Source organism: Gavia stellata, chromosome 1 (genome assembly GCF_030936135.1).
Source record: "Gavia stellata isolate bGavSte3 chromosome 1, bGavSte3.hap2, whole genome shotgun sequence".
NCBI classification, from domain to species: domain Eukaryota; kingdom Metazoa; phylum Chordata; class Aves; order Gaviiformes; family Gaviidae; genus Gavia; species Gavia stellata.
The window spans coordinates 93,523,958-93,545,254 of NC_082594.1; the positions used below are offsets into that span (position 1 = coordinate 93,523,958).

At 36.5% G+C, this 21,297-nt stretch overlaps 1 protein-coding gene across 1 annotated transcript in view; it reads right to left on the reverse strand.

The window, feature by feature from the left end:
* Positions 1 to 21,297, reverse strand: part of CFAP47 (cilia and flagella associated protein 47) — a 338,108-nt gene that overhangs the window by 208,806 nt on the left and 108,005 nt on the right. Inside the window, exons 36-40 of the mRNA XM_059824083.1 lie at positions 18,985 to 19,119; positions 18,355 to 18,467; positions 8,934 to 9,084; positions 7,914 to 8,002; positions 5,218 to 5,304 (exon numbers count right to left, since the gene is read on the reverse strand). Coding sequence (XP_059680066.1) covers positions 5,218 to 5,304; positions 7,914 to 8,002; positions 8,934 to 9,084; positions 18,355 to 18,467; positions 18,985 to 19,119 — 575 coding nt within the window. The remainder of the gene's footprint in view (positions 1 to 5,217; positions 5,305 to 7,913; positions 8,003 to 8,933; positions 9,085 to 18,354; positions 18,468 to 18,984; positions 19,120 to 21,297) is intronic.

The window sequence follows — 21,297 nt, forward strand, 5'->3', positions numbered from 1 at the left end:
TGTTCTTGCCCGTGACAGGGGGGTTGAAACTAGATGATCTTTAAAGGTTTCTTCCAAACCAAACAATTCTATGATTCTATGATGTTAAGCCCACAGTAGTGTCCTATCACACCTTACGCACCAATCATTCTTCTCCATATTAACACTGAAGTCTACTGTATGAAAAGTATCACTGCTGAAGAACCCAAGACAACCTCCAGCATCAAGCTTATGCATGTGCTGTGTAGACACAATTGCCAAGAATCAGTACTCTACTTGTGAGACTAAGCACATTATATCACACTGTGGATCAGGTCTCTAAGTCTGATAACTGAGTTATTAGAATTGATTCAGTTTAATAGGGAGAATGGTGACCAAGCAACTTCACAAACTGCCTCTCATTTGTTTTGGGTTTTTTGCAAACACAATTTATCCCTTCCAAAACAAGGTTATTTTACTGTGCATTAAATGAACAAAAAGTTCTGCAAGAGTAGGTTACAGGTGAGGGTTGGTTTAAGAGGGCACCTGGTTGAGACAGAGAAAATGGCAGGTGTGAATACTTCCAATTCATTCTTGCCACGGTTTAGTCTAACCAGTTCAAATTTCTTACATACCTGTGCGCCACTGAGAAACAGTTTAGCAGCTATCACCTCTGAGTTGCCAATTACCTCTTCCTATATAGCACCACAAAGAGACTGGGTTTGCCATGTTATCAGGTATGCCAAAAATCAAGATCAAAAGCAAAATCATCTATGCAGTCAACATAGATAGTCTGCATACATCATCATGTCATCATAGCTATATATGTGCAACAGTGTGCCTTTACTCTTCAGTCCAGGGTCCAAACAACCCAATATCTCTGTTTTCCATCCAATAAATTCTCAGAAAAGAAAAATTATTTTGCTTTCTGTATTTGGAGCAGAGTTTACTAGATGATCTTTTTCGTCCCTTCCAGTTCCAGATTTTATATATTACTGAAGCAAAAAGAAAACTAAAAAGTGCCAGGCACCATGGGGAAATCTTAGTCCACATAGCAGCAACCTCATCAATGAACTTTAGAAGACAGAAGCAAGCAAACATTTTATTAGAGAGAGAAACGATACAAGGAACTGCTTACTAATGCACTAAAAATACTGAAACATCTGAACACAAAACTTACATCTAAGATATTTGCCAGTTTCCACACTCTGTGGGATAGTTTGTGATCTCAGAACAAAGACTGGGACAGAAAGTAAAACAGGACCTGCCCAAAAGTGGTACTAGGGCTTACATTAATACAGATCAATTTCTAATATATCAAATATTAATCAGAGTTGTGATAACTACTGATAGTATGTTTCTAAGCATTATTTTCTGAAACAACAGTTATCAATGCTGTATCTCATAACCTATATTATACAGAGACACAATGGAGCCTTTTAGATTTTTTTTTTTTTAATCCTATCAGTAAGTAAATACAGGTATTCTGTTTAACGTAACACTTTCCTTGACACATGAAACTGCTTAGAAGAAAAAGAACAAAATTCAGAAAATAAAAAATATTTTAAATTCCTGGTATTATCTCTGGCTAAAAAAAAAAATAAATTAACATTAAGAAGCTATATACAATATTCTGCAAAGCTTGACTTGAAATTCATTAATTAATGGTTCCTTTTTTGTTTTAGATTTAGTTTTTCTTGATGTAAAAATATTTATCGACATTCACAGCTTTTTGTGCAAATCAATCTATGCAATCATGAGCCATCCTTCTGACTCATGGACACTGTAATGCATACTCTAAACTGCTTAGTCATGGTCTTAGAATAGGATTATCAGTAAATCATTAGTATACCTTCACCACTTCCTAGTTTTACAGAAGGAAATCTATGAAAGAAAAGTTAGCTATTAAGTGTAACTTTGAACTTTTACTGTTATTAAATACTTATTTAAAATGGGCATCAGTCAAAATACCAACATGCTTGAAAACTACTTATGGGCAGTTTTATATTAGAATTCCTGGGCCATGTGTTGTGCATCCCTCCACCTGGTTCTCCTTCTCCCACAGGGAGTAGACCTTGCTGGCACACAGATGTAGGCCAAGGATAATAACTGAAGTGTCAAGGGCTTGGAAAAGCACAGAAAAGTGCCTAACTTGGAAAACATCCAGTCATATGTATCACAGTATACTTAAAAGAAAAACTATTGCAACTGGATGAAAGAAAATACACTATCTTTCTCAGCAAACATCATTCAGCTCCCCATGGGCTACAGTTTGATTTTTTAGCTTAGACAGCACTGTGTCCCATAAGGATATAGTTTGTCTGGGGTCTAGCTTCAGATTGGGATATCTTCCTGTCACAGTATAATGAGCCTGTGCCACACTGACTAAAGGGTTGGCCTCCTCTTTGGTATGAATGACACCATTTGGGGTGGCTGTGATACTGCCAGAGGGGAAAGGTGGTAGGTAAGAAGGCTACCTGCCAGGTAAAGCTTTTTACAGTGAGGTTTAAAGTGGTGTTGTCTGGCACATCTGGGGGCATAGTATGAGGACACAGAAGGAACCATGAGACTGAGGAGACCCACTTGAACCTGCACAGATGATTAAGTTGCTAGGATCAAAGCATGCAAATGACATCAATCATGTAGACACAATTACTTAGAGTATAAGCACTGATTTTACTGTAGTTTTATGCTTATGGAGCACTTAGAGCAATGGGCCCCCATTTTGTAGAAGGCATTTTCTGGATTTATTAAAAGAATAAAAATGTCTGCAGGTACAATCTTCTCACTGATCAGTTACAAATTGCACACATACTAATTTTTTAACACAATTTCAGAAGTTTGTTATGTTCCATTCAAGAAAAAATCTTAAAAAAAACCAACTAAGTGGCTTCTATTATCACAGATAACAGAAACAACTAAAATTATAGCAAAGGAATACTGGAGATTTCTAAAGACTTAAGATGCCCTCAAATCAATTTCAGTAAGAGTGAAGCCTGGATGTATGACTAAAATCACACTTTTTAGACTGATTTATTTCCTAAGGATAAATTAAGCTGAAATATGCAGGATGATGAAAAATCCTTTTCTATTTCAACAGCTTCTGATACCTCTAAGTACAATACACTAGTAAAATCTGTAGACATTGATGGAGTTATCAGAGTGGCTCTATTTTTAATTTCTTTGTAAGAGGCCTTGGGCAGTAGTTTAGAAAATCACCGTTTTGTCCTAAGAGAATTTTTAATAAGAGCTATACAGTTTTCCAGTTTATTTCTTCTCTTGCTTAAATTGGAGATGGAGCCCCTTACTCTGGCGTATGCTAATGGCATTTGAGTTCTAAATGTTATCTATCTCCCCCATCAGAACTAATAGCACAGGAGATATGAACATCGATTCTTTATTACATCACATTTTGAATTACATTCAGAAAAGACCAAGCATCTTTTTGGCAAAAAATATGATCAGGAGTAATGTCCAATCAAAGCAGTCCAACATTTGTTTAGTAGGCTGAGAGTTTGGAGATCTTATCAGAGTAACTGGTAGTTACAACCAGACCTATTTCAGGCATGAAATAGGCATGGCTATTTCCCCTTGGATACAGGCCTTGCTAAACATATCTGCAGGTTTTGGGTGAAAATCATTGTGCTGGTGTTGGCTGCACATTTCAAAACTAACAATCATTAATCACAGGAGGTTGACCTATTGTAGCACACCTGATAAGTGTAGCTTAGCTGTAAGTGCACAAAACACACAGGATGCTGACAAGCAGTGCAGCCCACAGAACACAAACGAGGGACAGAATGGCATTGAATGCATCCACCTAAAATGTCTATGTAATAGTGTTTTGGTGGCTATAGTATTCATTCTTGATAGTATTTCTGGGCTGTTGTATTTTTCACATGTATTGTGAGAGGGCTGCCTGATGGTGTATTTTCAAAGCTAGATCCTGCCTCTATGAGAAAAAACCTGCTTGGACACACTTCGGTTCTCTTTCCTGCAAGCTGACTTCTTACTTCTGTTGGGGGGTTTTTTAGCTACTATATTATTCCAAGTGATGATTATAAATACTGCTCTATGACAAATAATTATAAAACATGGCTGAAGTGACAAAAGACTAGAGAAATGGGTCTCTATAAATAAATTGCCCAATATGTGAGTGCAAAATCTACCATCAAAAAGATTTAGAATTAACACTTTCAGTCTGTGACTGAAAAATAGTTATTAAACTGTCAGTTATTAAAACGCTGCAATTCTTACTATCTGGTAAGTTCCAAAATTCGTTTTAGATATTTTTTGGTAGTTCTTTCTCTATTCTGGGCCACTTCTAGAGAGTGCCACAAGTTTTAGTTCTCAAACCTTTTTGATTCTCTCTTTCTCCTTTAACCTTGACTATCAGTGATTCTGATTTACATCTCACCTCTTCAATGCCTGCAAAGATTTCTGCCTGTTCATGTAAGCTTATTGGTATTTATCTCACTGTAACAATTAAAGACAGTGAAGGCAGAAATACCTTCTTTCAGACTACAAGTCTGAAGCACAGATCTTTCTTTATATCTCTCCTTGACTCCCTTGATTCCAATTACTCTCTGGTTTTTATTCTTTGCCATTTTATTATCTTTACCACACTTAATTTGAACTCTCCTTCTCCCTCCAGATTTCCTATGTTAGAAAATCTGTTCATGGTCAGTTAAGCAATAATGTCTAGACACAAAATTATATTAAGTTACATCAATATATCTGCACTAACAACTTCTTACTCTGTTTTTGCATCTCCAGGAGCCTACTGAACCTGTAACATTTTATACTTCAGGACAATTAGAATTCTATAGACTGCCTATTTATAAATAAAAACTTGACCTTACTGTTGCACTTTCAAATATCTCTACCTTCTTCATTCCAAGAATCAGAACTAAACCTGTTGTAGTGAACTGGAACTAGTTTTCAGCATTTCAATCACCTAAGTCACCACAGTTGCCTCTATCCCAGCATCAATAGTTCACCTTTCAATCCTAGTTTCTCTAACACTTTTTCCAAATGGCATATTACACCCATTTTTTTTACACTGTATTAATCTTTTCTCCACTGTTTCAGTAAGTTATCTGTAAAGTGTTTAAAAATGTTACATAATTCTATGATATTTCCATGTCCTAACCTACAGTTCTTCACAACAGTTATGCACACAGCTGTACACAAAGATGTAATACTAATAAAATTATATAATTCAATATATTATAACTAGCAATTCCATTTAAAACTCACCTGAATGTTTGCTCTTGCTTTACTTGCCTGGCTTGATATACTTGCTCTGGCTGCATTAAGTAACTTGTGGATTCTAGCAAAATTACCCTGGAGTATGGCAAGCACACATAATCACCACATTTTTAACTTGCAGAATGAAGACAAAATTCAGCTTATTCTAACTTTTAAATGAAGGCTTGTTAAAGAAGCTTATTATTTTCAACTGGGGATACTTTAAAAGAACTCTACAAAAAGATTTAAACAGATTTTTAAAAAACTGTTTATTTAATAAGTTATTAATTCATCTTTATTTAATAACTTAAAACATTTTACACAGTTTAAGCCATGTAATTTTTAAAGCTCATATAAGCATGCCAAATCCTGAGGCACTTATTCAAGGGTTATTGGGAAATACCATAAACTACTACCTCATCAATACCGTAGGTTGATTTGTAATCATAGGAATGATCTACAGCCATGTAATGACCTGCAGATCAATTTTCAATTTTCTTTTTAAAAAATCAAAAAAAAATTAAACCAGAAAAATAATGCCCATTTCAGTATTAAGACAAATTATATATACACTTTAATTGGAAATAATGTTCTGAAATGTAATTTATATTATGTTCTGTATTAAATTAAATTATTGAATAATTGAGTCATTCACATTTGAAAAAAAAGCTCAGGAAATTTTATTTTGCTGTTGTAAATAATGAATCTATTAAGATAGAGTAAATTGTGATTTCCCTGACAAACCACAAACAACTGCTTCACTTTAGTTTTTCCTAGAAAATACAGATCTTCTTTCCTTTCACATACATTACATTCTGCACACATAATTTCCATTCTAGGTATTGGATAATCCATTGACCTACTGGTAGTCATTAGTTAAGATTTAGTTTAGGCATTGTAAAATTTGTGTTACATGGCACCAGCGCACATAATTCATTCATTTTAAACCAGACTTCTGCATTTTGTCTGCACTCACAGACAGTAAAAACAGAAGGAAGATTACAGAGTACATAGTAAAAATACAGAAGCCAATGTCAAATAGCTTAGCACTAGCTGTGGATCTGAATTCAAACTTTTCAATAGAATTATGATCATTTACATCAGCGTTAGTTGATTCTCTGCCCAAGCAATTAATCTGCCATTTAAAAAAATAATAATAATGACCATTAATTATTATAGTATTTTATATTATAGAAATACTTTTCTATTCTTGGAAGAGAAATAGCTGCAGTACTTCACAAAGAAATGTAATAGATAATTTTAAATGTATTCAACTAATTTTTCTTAACGAAGTACAAACATTTAGTAATCTTTAAAATATATCTATACATAAGTATTAAAAGCTAGGAACTGTAAAAACCAGAAAACATTATTTAGTTGATAGAATGGGTAACATCTAACAAACAGCCAAATGCTAGGCAAGGACTAGTTTAGGTTGCAGAATTTACAGCTTTTGGAACTTTCTGACATTTGTGATACATTTGACCCAAGGTCAAAGAGGCACTCATATTTTTAATTTGTCCTTTTCTTAAATCATACTACATTATACACCTAGTTTTAACATTTTCAGCCCAGTTTTCTGTAAAAGAGCTACTTCTATCACAAATGCATTTCCTACTGTTATTTGCAACTACGCAATGCACCTCCTGATGGAACCTCAGTAGATGGTTCAAACCACTGGAAACATTATACAAAGAATCATTTATTTTAGATTACTGGTTCAAATGTTGCCCAAATTTATAATTACTTCAAGTAGTTTTCAAGTGGCTTTTGAGTGATATATATAAAATTAAATTACTTCATCACCTTTAATCTATTCTTTCCAAGAAAGTCATCCACATCATAGAACTGATTACAGGCTGTCTCACTGACCACCTCAAGGACTTTAAAAAAAGACAGAAACTAAATAAACTCATATGATTCCCACATAAGAGGTTTATGCCAGAGCACATTGCTGGAGCAGTGAAAACAATCTGTTACAGGTATCTATACCAAACCTATTCTGTGGATGAAAGAGAAATTTAATTTGCAGCCTATGCAACTTGTATATTAAACAGATCAGTAAAACAAACTAAAAATGTTATGGAAATGGTTCTTGTAAATAAACGAATGACATGAACCAATGTTTAGCTCTATAGTCTAAAGACAAAATGTGGAGTCAGATCACATAAACAGATTTTAAATGGGCATAGCACTCTCTTTCTTTTGTATTAAGGAAAGCAACATTTATAACTCTGCAGTTGCTACATCTATGATGAATACAAATGAACAATTAGATTAACTGATAGTGATGCCAGCCCCAAGGCAAAAGCATGTTTTTTTCTTTTGTGTGCTTAATAATTTAAACAGCAGGATAAAATAGATTGGGGAAAAAATAACCAACCATTAATTAACATGGTATGTTTTTCTTTGGAATTCTGCTGGACCTCAGCCAAACACCAAAATACAAGCAAGGTTCATGAACTCCATTTGATTAAAATTCTAGCTTTATTGCTTACACTGAAATGGATTTCAATTAAGGGTTATTTATCTTCTTTATTCACTAAGATAGCTTCCCCTTCATAGTGCTTGTAACAATTCTGGTAATGTAAATCCCTATAATTTAACCTGAAGGTTTTACATTTCTAAGGAGAAGATGACAATTATGGAAAAGGGTTGATAAAACAGCATGGTCGTTATAGATTTGTCTTTACAGCATTGTCTACCTGAATATGCCATCATTTCTGAAGGGATTAGTAACATTTAGGATAACTTTCTTCAGCTCATAACATGGTGATTTGCATTTTAATATATCCTAAAAAAGAGCAAAAATTTACATCAATATGAAAAAGTTGCAAAACTACATTGATATATAGTACATAAACAAACAGGAAAATACTACAATGAAGAATAGAACCATGTATTTGACCACTGGTGACTACAAAATTAACATAATTTAAATGCTAGGCTTTGTTGCCAGCAAAGAACAGTTAAAGCCTATTTCTTTTTAAACATGCATTAAACTTCGCAATATTTTTAGTGCTCTTAAAAATGATAGCACAAGGCCAAGAATCAAGCTTTCTTTTTGCTTTCTTATCTTTCCATTTCTTCTATTTTCTTCTCTTCCCCAACTTTCCTCTCTTACACCAGTGTCTATTGCTATGGTGTAAAGAGAGTAATGGGAAAAAAAAAAAAAAAAGAGAATTGTATAAACACCATCTAAGTTCAGAAGAAGATCTATCCAGATCTGCCCAATGAATGATAACAAATGATGGGACACATGCCTATCTCTGCTCTGACTATTGCTGAGATATGTCTTAAATCCAAAGACTGTCTAAAGTTAAAAAGCACAAATAAACCTAGCAACACCTAACAAAAGTTTGCTGCCCATCTACATCTGACAACGGAAATAGTTAGGCTGAAGAGGCATATCAACACCTCCACAATGGAATTTCCAAAAGTATTCATATGCTGAAAGGGCTCCAGATTTATTTTCAGAGCAATCAAAATTTTTAAATTTGTTCAGGACCTAAGTGTGATTTATATCCTTAGGCATCTTAGATACTTATCTACGCTTTTCTCTGCATTCTCATAGGCTAATATTCAAAACCTGAAAATTCATAGGTCAAAGGCTAATGTTGATGGTAACTCAGATTTTTTTCTTACCTCAGTTCACTTTTGTTTGACACAATGGACAGATGAACAATATTTTTGTGACAATATTAATCATACACACATAAACTTACAGCAGGCTCAATATGCTTGACTTCAGATTTCAGAGAGAATGTCAGTGTGGCACCATTGATTCCACCCACACTCTTTGCAATCAGCAGCAACACTGCTTCAGCAGGGCGCAGAAAACGACTAGTGAATTCCACATGTATACTTGTTTGTCTCCTAGGCAAAATAATAATAATAATAATAATAATAATGATAATAATAATAGTAGTAGTAGTAGTAGTTTAAATAGGCACAAAATGGTGACTCGGAAATGACTCAGAAATGTAATTTCAGGAGCACATTTTGGAGTCTTTGTAAGGTAAGGGGGCTAGAAAAGAAAGTAATTTGTTTCTTCTGAAATACTTTGTTGTAGTTCAATCTTCTGCCTAAAAGCACATTAAAACATTCTAATAAAAGAACTATACAGGTAGAAAAAGAACAATATTGAGTCCTTATTGCTTTTTATGACCTCAGCATTGTAGCTTAATTTTTCTTCCCACACACACTAGCATAGGAAGTTCTCTTTCCTTATGGTATTACCCTAAGTGAACAACTAATTTACTTTATGCTCCCCTGTTTGAATAGGTTTTTGTGAGTTAAACAGTCAGACATCGTGTTATGCATGTGTGCTGGTTTTGGCTGGGGTAGAGTTAATTTTCTTCACAGTAGGTAGCGTGGGGCTGCATTTTGGATTTGTGCTGGAAACAGTGTTGATAAAGCAGGGATGTTTTAGTTACTGCTGAGCAGTGCTTACACAGATTCAAGCCTTTTCTGCTTCTCACACCACCCCACCAGCGAGTAGACTGGGGGTGCACAAGAAGTTGGGAGGGGACACAGCCGGGACAGCTGAACCCAACTGACCAAAGGGATATCCCATACCATATGATGTCATGCTCAGCATATAAAGCTGGGGGAAGAAGAAGGAAAGGGGGACATTCGGAGTAATGGTGCTTGTCTTCCCAAGTAACGGTTACGCGTGATGGAGCCCTGCTTTCCTGGAGATGGCTGAACACCTGCCTACCCCTGGGAAGTGGTGAATGAATTCCTTGTTTTGCTTTGCTTGCCTGCACAGCTTTTGCTTTACCTATTAAACTGCCTTTATCTCAACCCATGAGCTTTCTCACTTTTACTCTTCTGATTTTCTCCCCCACCCCACCAGGGGGGAGTGAGCGAACGGCTGGGTGGTGCTTAGTTGCCAGCTGGGGTTAAATCATGACAGCATGTTGTGAGGCAGATCTAGATGTTTATAATCAAATCCTCACTGAAGATTAAGAAAGAAATGAGTAAAAAAACCCTCCAGAATAATTAGTAAAGCTGAGTAATTAAGAGGTGGAAAAACCAAAGTCCTCTCGTACAAGCAACAGTTCAAGTCTCTGATGAGAAACTGGAGAATGGGAGACCACATGCAATGAGAGTTTAGACTAGGTAAGAATTAAGTTTAGACTTGAGTTGCATTAGTCCTGCAACTAAGCAAGATCAATAAGAAAAGTTTAGTGGCTGAAGCTCACACTCTGAAGCTCTCAAAATCACTCTCTGATTTTGAGATTAATGTCTTAAAATGGCATGAAGGTCAGAAAAATTATAGTGGGTAGGACTGTTCTAAAAGCAACAGAACAGTAGAATCTAAACATATTCTGCCTTTCTACACATATGACCAGAGCAGAGAGTGCTTTCTCTAAACAGAAAAAGACCTATATTTTTGGAGTTGCAAGTAGAGTATCTCAAAATACATACCAAAAAGTCAGCTGACTGGTTTGTCTTTTCATTGTAATGCCATTTTAAGCAGTTAAAGAAATTTTAAAATTTACTCCCCAACAAACTGCATGAGAGAGATGGTACAAAGACAATAACCTATAGTAAAATCTTGAAAATTCTTAATTTACTTAAGCTGATATTGCTTAAATAATACTTCAAAGGAATTCTTAAAAAAGAGGAAAAGTTTATATTGATATACTGCACATTTGCTAGTTGTCTTTCTGGAAGAGAAAGCAGATACTACAGTCAAAACAAAATCTCTCCCCAACCCAAATCAGCCTTCCTCATTGAACAATTAATAGGAACTGTGCAGCCTGACAGAAAAGAATTAAAATAGAAGGCAGAGGGAAATTATGTGTGATTTATTGGTCTTCTGCCAGCTGGGAATTCTAAAGCAGAGGCAAGCAACTAACAGTGGTATGTGAAATATGCCTATTATGTATTGTATGTATATATACTTAGACAAGTAAGGGGTGAAGTAGAGGACTTGTAATAGCAATCAGCATACCATGTCTTCAATGGAATCAAGTTAATTTACATTTGGTTCACAACTTTCATAATAACAGCTACTTTTTCAAGTGAACTCAATGCACACATCTCTTCCTGTAAGTTGAGCAATCACAATGATGGCAGAAGTTCTATAAACTTACTTTGATGGGAGTAGTGGCAGGATTTGTCCCTGGATGACAGTTGCTGTCAAGAAAACTTTCTGGGAGGTCCTTTACCTCATTCTTATGACGGACCAGCGGAAAAAAAAATATATATATATAGCATTCTTACATAAAACGACCTTGGGACCTGAGAACTGGATGGTGATAAATAGAACACCAATATCTCAAAAAAAAATTGGGGAAGATCAGGAGAATAAGACACCTTTAAGCCTCAAATCTATACCATGCAATGTCGTAGAAACAGTTATAAAGAATAAAAGACTAGGATAAGCATAAATTATATCTACTATAAACAAGATCTACATAAGATCTACAGGAGGCCAATGGCATCCTGGGGTGCATCAAGAAGAGCGGGGCAAGCAGGTCAAGGGAGGTTACCCTCTACTCTGCCCCGGGGAGGCCGCATCTGGAGTACTGTGTCCAGTTCTGGGCTCCCTGGTTCAAGAAGGATGGGGAACTGATGGAGAGGGTCCAGCAAAGGGCTACAAAGATGATTAGGGGACTGGAACATCTTTCTTAGGAGGAAAGACTGAGGGACTTGGGTCTTTTTAGTCTAGAGAAGACTGAGAAGATCTTACCAATGCTTATAAATACTTAAGGGGTGGCTGCCAGGAGGATGGGACCAGTCTTTTTTCAGTGGTGCCCAGTGACAGGACAAGAGGTACCGGGCACAAACTTGGTCATAGGAAGTTCCATCTAAACATGAGGAGGAACTTCTTGACTTTGAGGGTGACAGAGCACTGGAACAAGCTGCCCAGAGACATTGTGGGGGTCTCCTTCTCTGGAGATACTCAAAACTCACCTGGAGGCATTCCTGTCCAATCTGCTCTAGGTGAACCTGCTCTGGCAGGGGGGTTGGACTAGATGATCGCCAGAGGTCCCTTCCAACCCCTATCATTCTGTGATTCTGTAAATGAGATCTAACCAGTGGGAGTAAACATCCGTAAAATGTAGTCTTGCCTTGAACCTTTAACCTATGAGAGTTCATTAAAGGAGTTCAAGAACGTGATCAAGGGTGATTTAATTCTTCTATTTCTAACAAAGTCCTTTTCTATAGTTTTACAAAGAAACTAGCAGACAGGAAAGAAGCAAGTAAAGAAGCAAAGAAACATAATGTAGGAACTAACACTCCTTACTATGTAAGAAGGCCATTAACGGAGTCCTCAAGGGTCTGTGGCAACTGGAAAGTGAAGAAGTTTACTGATGTTCTAAGTTGCTTCAGGTTGTAAGGACAAAGATTGACAATGAAAAGATTGCAGGACCTTATGAGACAACAAAATTACCAGGAAATTCAGTGTACATACAGAGATGCACACAGGGAAAGCAGTTATGTGTTTCCATAAAACTATGGCCTCCAAGCCATTATAAACTCACGACTGAAAACTTGGGATTTGCAACAGATAGTTTCATGAAAACATCAGCACAGTGCTGGGAAATACCCAATATAGCAAATTAAGTGTTAGGAATAATTAGAAATGGAACAGACAACAACATAGATTACCATTAGGCCATCAGATCCCATCCAAATGGCTAAAACCTTAATTACTCTTTGCACCACTTTTCCTCAAAAAGGATATAGCAGAATTGAAAAAAGCTCACCAAACTGCAGAAAGGATGACTATAGATAATAGAATTAACCCAGCATGACCTCTAGGCTTAACACCAAGGATAAAGAAGTATGATATTGCACAGAGTTCTTCCTAATGTCAAAAGTCTCAGGATCTCAGTTCTGAGAATTGAGGATGAAATCCTGGAAGTTCTGAAAACCTGGTTCTTACAGCTTTCATGTTCCTGCTGCAAAGTCCCCAGACATTACCATTTTTGACAGCAAAGAGTTGCTAAGCCCCTCAGAGTCTGAGGCTCCTACGTCACCCTGCCATTCAAAATCTCCTGGAAAATGCATCCTGGGACTGCAGACTCCCAGAGAATTATACTGCCTGAGACATCCACTCCCAAAGCCACTTTAAGGATCAAGTTTTAAGGAGCCTACTCTGCTCTTGTCACAAATAGCAATGAAATGGAAATGGAGTGTATGGAACATTCTGCCTGATCTTTGCCCTCTGGCTCATGCAACAGCAGAGAATTCTGATTTGAATTGTGAACTGTTGCCTTTTGTGGCAAAGCCAGCAACAAAGTTGCTTAGTTTTTTTCTCTATTCATCTGTTTTGTGGTCAATGTAAAGTGAGAGAAAATTCAGCTCATAGAATTGTTCTATATTCTTGTTCATTCTCATATTATTCTAACTAGATCTGTCCACACCCACTTCAGTTGATATACTGTAGGGGTCAAAGATTCTTAATTTCTTTATCAGCTCAGTGTGTACCATCTTTCAAAAAAGCAAGCAATCAAATTCTCTCCCTTTTATTTGTTATACTTTGGTGTAGGAAAAGAAAGATAAAAAGTTGTTTGAAGGGATGAAATTTGCAGAGTTAAAGGCCAACAGAAATCACTAGATAACACAATCCAAAGCAGTCATACTTTGCAGGCCATTATGTGCAACCCAATCATCCTTCAATTGCTTCTGATAACTACCATTTGGCAGAAGCATTTTTCTGAGAAATCACCCTATATTATCTGAGGCAGAAGGCTGAATTAAATAACTTTTTGAGGTCACTTCCTGTATTATTTTCAATGTTCTGTGATCTGCAAAACCCCTACAGTTAAAGAATTTGTCATTCAGATACAGTTTCCTCCCCTCAATAGCTAATCACCTTTGTTACTTCCAGGTTGAATTTGTACAGCTCCAGCTTCAAGCTGTTGTTCTTATTGAAAGTTTTGTTCTATATTGTTTGCAGTTAAACAGGTCCCTTTCCCAGGAAGGTACTTTTAAATATTGATCTTCATAATCTCTCTTGTTAAGATACCCAGAATGAGTAACTTATAGGCATGTCTACACCACATAAGAGAGCTTAGAGACCTTTATGCTATTACTGTTGTGAACTGCAAGTCTATATGGCACAGTGCAGTGCCGTGGAGAATGGGAATCTCAGACCAAAGATTAATTACATTATGTGCAAGATCTGACACTCAGCTACTCTGAGAATGTTCTGATGCATCCCAAAAGCCAGAGCAGAATGACAGTATAGTCTTTGGAAGATTTTCCTGGTCACAGAATCACACACAGAATCATTAGGGTTGGAAAAGACCTTTAAGATCATCAGGTCCAACCATCAATGTTCAGCTGTTCAGGATTAAAGCCAGTTTCATCTCAGCCAATTGGTATAAAATATTAATTCTTGACAGATATTGGGTGTAGGTGGCAAGGTTTTGGTAGGAGGGGGCTGTAGGGGCAGCCTCTGTGAGAAGAGACCAGGAGCTGCCCTGTGCAGGACACAGACAGTTCCAGCTGGTTCCATAATGGACCCACGGCAGGACACAGCTGAGCCCATCAGCCAAGCTGGTGGCACCTCTGTGAAAGCATATTTAAGAAAGGGCAAAAACATCAGAAAGGCAGAGGAGTGAGGAAAAAGAGTAAGAAACAGCAGTGGGAACATCAAGGTCAGAGAAGGCGATGGAGAGGGAGAGGAGGTGCTCCAGCTGCCAGAGTAGATATTTCCCTGCAGCTTGTGGAGAGGACCACACTGGAGAAGATATCCACACTGCAGTCCATGGAGAGCCCCATGCCAGAGCAGCGGGATATTTCCTGAAGGAATTGTGATCTGTGGATTGCCCATGCTGGAGCAAATTTTTCCTTAAGGACTGCAGCCCGTGGAAGAACTCACAGAGCAGGAGAAAAGCACGAGGAGGAAGGAGAAGCAGAGAGGAACTGTTATGAAGTGACTGCAGCCACCTGCTCCCCATTACCCCCTGTGCCATTCAGGGTGGCAGGGGAGAAGGTAGAGGACTCTGAAACAAAGGAGTGAAGTCGAGTCTGGGAGAAGAGGATGGGGAAGAGATGAGGTGATGTTTTAATTTTTGTCTTTGTTTCTCACTACAATAGTATATTTCAATTGAAAATTAATTAAAACAATTTTCCCTAAGTCAAGCCTGTTTTGTCCATCTACCTCAGTCTCTCCATCCACCTCAACTCACAAACATTTCTAGCAATTTTTTCTCCCCTGCACTGTTGGGGAGAGGGAGTGAGAGAGCGTCTAGGTGGGTGTCTGGCAGCCAGCCATTAGCCCACCACAGCCATTTACGAGTTTCTCTAGGTCGTAGTGGACCACAGTATATATTGTCATGCTTCTTTGAAAATACAGACAGATATATATTCATTATTCTCAGTTTAACATCATTGGCATCTCTGTTTAATACTGCATCACTGCTTCCTAATATATTTAAGTAACTCCTCTTCATTACCCTTTGCCTTTCTGCTCAAATTTTTCCCTGTTTTGTTTAGCTTATCAGTTTCCTGCAGTTCATCTCTCCTGGAAAGTAAACACAGTTCTTTCAGACTGGGCCTTCATTTACAAAATCCTCTATGCCAAGCGTCCTCACCCAGCAGGTCCAACAGGATTAGTCAGTCACACTTACTCTGCATCAGTGATTATAATGACCCACAGTCATCTTAAATCCAATTATAGTTACTTCTAAAAATAGGAACATATATTTTTGGCAGATAATTAGAGACATGCCTCTATGCATGACATGTCTTAAAGTCTTCCATCTCTCCAATCAGAAGACTGACAACTTTCAGTTTCTTTAGCCTCCCTATCAAGGCTATGGTTCATCTTCTCAGCTGTAATTGCCTGAACTTTCATGAGTGAATGTTCTCTGAACTGCTAATATTTCCCTTGACCTTTTACCCTGAAACTTTGGCAAAGCAACTTTTACAATTTGACTGGAGCCCTGCAGTAGGCCTTCACAAGGCAATAGCTGCTATTTTTAACTGCTTCATTTTTGTTAGTTTATCTAAAGTACCTTTTGTTTCAGGGGAAAAAAAGCTGGCTAGTATCAAGCTAGCTTGCAGTGAAAGACAAACTAGTGGTGAAGGCATATCCATATTTATGTGTAATATTCATAAATTCATAAGGAACAGTTTAAATTCAGGGGATCAAGGATGCAGAGATATTTGACCTCATATTGTCTGACCCATTACAGATACTCAGAAAGTTTTTTAAAATATAACTCCTGTTTTTAAACTAGAACTCCTGTTTTCTGATATAGCAAGTAGGCTTTCCTAATTTTTAGTGATTTTTAACACATTGATTCATGTGCCTCCAATCCCATATTTATGGATTATAAAGTAGATGGATTATGGATTATAAAAGTAGAACAAATAACTTTAATGTGAAGTGCCTCTTTCTAGCTATTTTAACATCTTTTATTCCTAAACAGGTTATAGTCAGTGATGCTAACATTCCTGTCAAAAAATAACTCCATTAAGTTTTACTAATACACTCACAACAAATTTCTTACTGAATACACTGAAAATTCTCCCTCACTTTTTATTTAGGCTATAAATATATTTCTTTTTTTCTAGAAGTCTGTTACAATTCTACCTCATTTCTGAGTTTCTGAAGGCATTCTTTCCAAAGAAAACTGAAAATTCCCTCCTACAAATCCTCTACCATTTTTCTTGACCTTATACAACTGAATGTCAGTCAGCATTAATAGTAATAAGCCTACACACAACCAGTTGAACAGTGGTGTTGGTTTATTATTCACGTTACTATCACTTCCAAACCCACTTATGATATTATGATCTAATATAAAGCACCTACAAGGCTCCCACCCATCCCATCAATGCTTGGAGTTCTCAAACACTTCCATCAGAATATTAAGAACGCTATCAATTACAAAGAACCTATTTTTCATTTAGTGACCAAGACTACAAGTAAGGTTACATTATGATAAACACTGCAGAGGTCACTAGTGGATGACTGGCATTTCCATAAGCTTTTATTTCTACACATTTTTTCAAATGTTTGTTGCTATATATAATACCAAGCAGCTCTATGACAAGGTTGTACACATTTACTCGTGTCTTCTTCTTGGGTTTTTTTTAAAGGTGAAGTGAAGAAAAGCCATGATATTGACCTTTCAGAGAAACACATTATATTTTCAAGGATTACATTTTAATGTTAATTATTATTTGAAGTAATTACAAAGAAAATGGAATCAAATCAGCCTCACAGCTCACTGAAAACATAGCATTACTTTTTGTCCCATTTGCATATATTTACAATAGGCATGTCATTTAATACTGAAATATTGATCATCCTTAAAGAGTACTCTATTTATGTTGAGTTTTCTTGAATTTGACAATATATATTTGAAATTTTTCTTCTTCTTCACAGGTTATTTTCATACAAATGTTGACCTTGGTTTTCCTTTTTACAATCTCTAATCCATTTTATCTGCAAAGGAATACCTTAAATAGACTTGCAGTCTAAACTTAAAACCTCTTAACTGACAGGCAGAGTCACTGCTACATCCCTCCTGTCTTCACTAGTTAAACAGGGATTAGTGAAATTCCTGTATCTAGTCATAAAGCCACATAGGACAGAAAGAGCAAAACATACCTAGTGAACAAAAAGAAAAAAATAGCAACATAGTATGAGTATTTCTGCTACCAAAAATGTTAACAACCTAATGTTTTTCCAAAATTAACTCTCCAAAATCCTTAGATGGCTTTCAGAAATGTAAGATAGAGAAATAACTACACTGCAGCTGCAACAGTCTCCGTCTTGGTGGGGAGGGAGGATGGGGGCAAAACGAAGCAGTCTAACACTACTATCAAACCTGTGTCATGGTCTTTTAAATTCCCAGCTATGCTTCAAGTAAGAATAAGAAACAAAAACTGAAATCTTAGAAGAAAGAATTTTTACCTGCTCATGCTTCCACAATGCTTTGATGTAAAAAATATGAATCAAGTTCAGAGGAGATATTTCAACTTCAGTTGGGCAAAAAAATAAAATATAAGAACAGCAGATCCAAACTGAAAATCAAAGCTTTCATTACATTGGCACAAAAATATTTATTGGGCATAGATGACTCCTCTAATGATCTGAAGGCTTGTATTCTGCCCTGAAATCTCTATTGACATATTAATAACACTAAAAAAAAAATCATTACTTACTTGGGGGCAATGGTGACAGTCTTTCCTTTAGGTAATGAGAAATCATCAGCATCTCTTCCTACAAGAATAGCGTTGTATATCAAAGTTTTACTGCTTGGGTTTTTCAGACGCACCTATCACAACAACAACAACAACAAAATCAGCCTATTTTTATTCAATCTTTAAAGTATAAAAGGTGTGTTCTGCAGCCAAATTCCAAAATACAAACTAAGGATATCACAAAATAAGAAATTTCTTCAAATAACTAGGTACATAATTTTTCTTCCTATGGAGTATAGACTTCCCACAGACTATTCAACCTCAATTTTTCTGAGTACTATTTTTGCAGCGTACACTACACTTCTGTGCTGTTAATCTCTTATTCCTCTCTATCTTTGATCTCAGATTTGTCAGATCTTCAGATTTTTTTCTGTGCTTACAAGCATAGGAAAGAAACAGCAGCAGAATTAAGGATCCCAAGCCTGAAGAGAAAAAGGAGACAACGCATGCTTCCATGTTCTATATTTAGTAGCCAAATGACATGAACCCCGTTCATTCTTTGTTATAGTATAGACGTAATATAAACACATATTATACATACAGTGTTTTAACTTTGTACTGCCACAAATCTAAATTCAATGGCATCAGTACCTGTTTAACAACTGTTGCATGAAGAGCACCTGTAAATTCTATAGTCTTCTTGGGTAAGTAGTGAGAGAGGCTTTCATATAGGTAGACACACAGAATAAGCATCATAACTGGGTTTGGATCACAGATGTCAGTGGCCTAATATTGAAAATAAAAAAGAAAAAATACAAGATATGCAGTTAAAATTTTGCCTGTATAGTTTAGAGATATGAAGATTAAGAACAAAAAAATTTAAGGTAATTCTTATTCTACAAATATTTTCAACCTAACTTTTAATAACTGGATTAAGCCCGTAGCTAAGATGAATATGAATCTTGTCAGTGCACAAAAAAATTAATTCTTGAAGACCACTAACATGCTCTGATAATGAACCTAGGCTAAAAATTAAAACCACCTTTCCCCCCGCCCCCGGTTCAGCAGAAACAGATGTTCATTTTATTAAAATGAAGCATAATAGAAAAAGCAAGTAAAATTCACTGACTGGAAAAACATATGTCTTTACTATCTTTACAAAAAAATCTTTTAAAATCTTTTGGTTTGCTGTGTAAAATACCATCACAAATACTCCTAGATACAGTTTTGAAACTGTTTATGAAGACATTGTCACCATCCAGCTAACAACTATATAGTTACTTTTATTGCAGATGCCAAATTGCTTTACAAAAGGTAGCAAGTATTACTGCATCTCAAATATTTGATTTACAGAAATTAATTTAAATGGCAACTGCAAAACATGTCAAAGCTTTAGTTCTCAGTGATTCTCTTAAGTTGCTGAAAAGAGAGAGGTAGAAACTCCTCCATCAAATACATTAACTTTTCAGAAAGCTAACCAAATAGTAAAGAGACTTAATGATATAAGTGGCTTCCCACAAATATATGCAGGAAAGATCTGGCTACAGATTGAAAAAATAAGATTCTGTACTTCCTAGATCAAACTAATTAAATTAAGTTTTTTAAAACTTCATGGTTAGTAACTTATAATACAATGTTATTATAATAAAGTTGCCTACAATATACTAAATAAACTTTTACAACTGCAGTTAATTTCTCTCCTGAATTAAATATCAAGTCATACTGAAAAATACACACACTTGGGAGTCAATTTAAGCAGCAAACAACTGCATCAACATATCATCCCATTAAAAGGTGCTTTTTTCATTCAAGACATTTTATTTGCATCCCTTACATAACTGAGTCATTCAATACAGCAATATTTTGAAAAAGACCCTCCTTTGCCTAATGCCTAGAAAGCAACTACAATTCTAAATCCTCTCACCTTTACAGGAAAAAATTTGCCCAATCCTCAAGCAAAAAAAACCTGATCTATTGTGCTGTTGCTGATTGTCACTGTCACCCTCTCTAAGCAGCTTGGATGAGTTGCACATAACTACAGGTAACCTCATCCCATCACCCTAGAATCAAGCTTCTTTCTTCACATGGTTTCATCACATCATGAATTTGCAGCTGTAAACCACTCAAAGAATAGACAGAGCACATTTTTATTTATTTTAATATTAACCTGTACATTACTCAGAAGCACTGTATATACATAAAGTCACTGTGTTTTAGATCTGCAGGGTCATGTGAGAAAGCAAGAAAACAGGTATGAGACACTTAAATCCCAAGACTTTATGTTATGAAACAGTGTCGCTGAGTCAGGGGCTGATGGTCCTGGACGGCTGACATGGGGTTCTGGTCTGCGGGCAGAGTGGGGGGAGCCCCAAGGAGCTGGGCAGGGGCAGGCAGGGCTGGGGGTGTCCCCAGGGCCTCGACGGTAGTTAAGTCTGAAGAGCATTCAACCTATATCATTTGATGACTCTATGATAGACATTTCAGAAAAATCATATATTTAACAAGGCTCCATCTCCCTGGTTGCAAGGAAAGCAGAAGGACCTGTATCCCTGAATAGACTCCTAATGTCTGCTTTAGGAAGAGGAGCCTCTCCTTCTCCATACCCTAAAGCATTATATGAGAGGCTGGGAAGATAAAAAAGAGAGATAATCTGAGCACTGGAAAAGATGGCAAGGCTTGGCTCGTGGGCTAAAAGCAGAGAAGGGATGCAGCCCTTTCCCAAAGGATGATTATTTAAGGAAAGATGACTTAGTTACTGAAAGTTTTCACAGACTTACTACTGACTACAGCGTAGCCTAATTAAAATAAATGCCTGCAATCCTGCAAATTAAATGCCAGTAGTCCTGCATGAATGTGTTCTGTGTGCTTTGTACTATAAGGAATATGAATTTTTGTTTTGTTTGGTACAACAGGAAGGAGAAACCTGTCAAGATATATTAGAACATACAAGCCTTACCACATTTT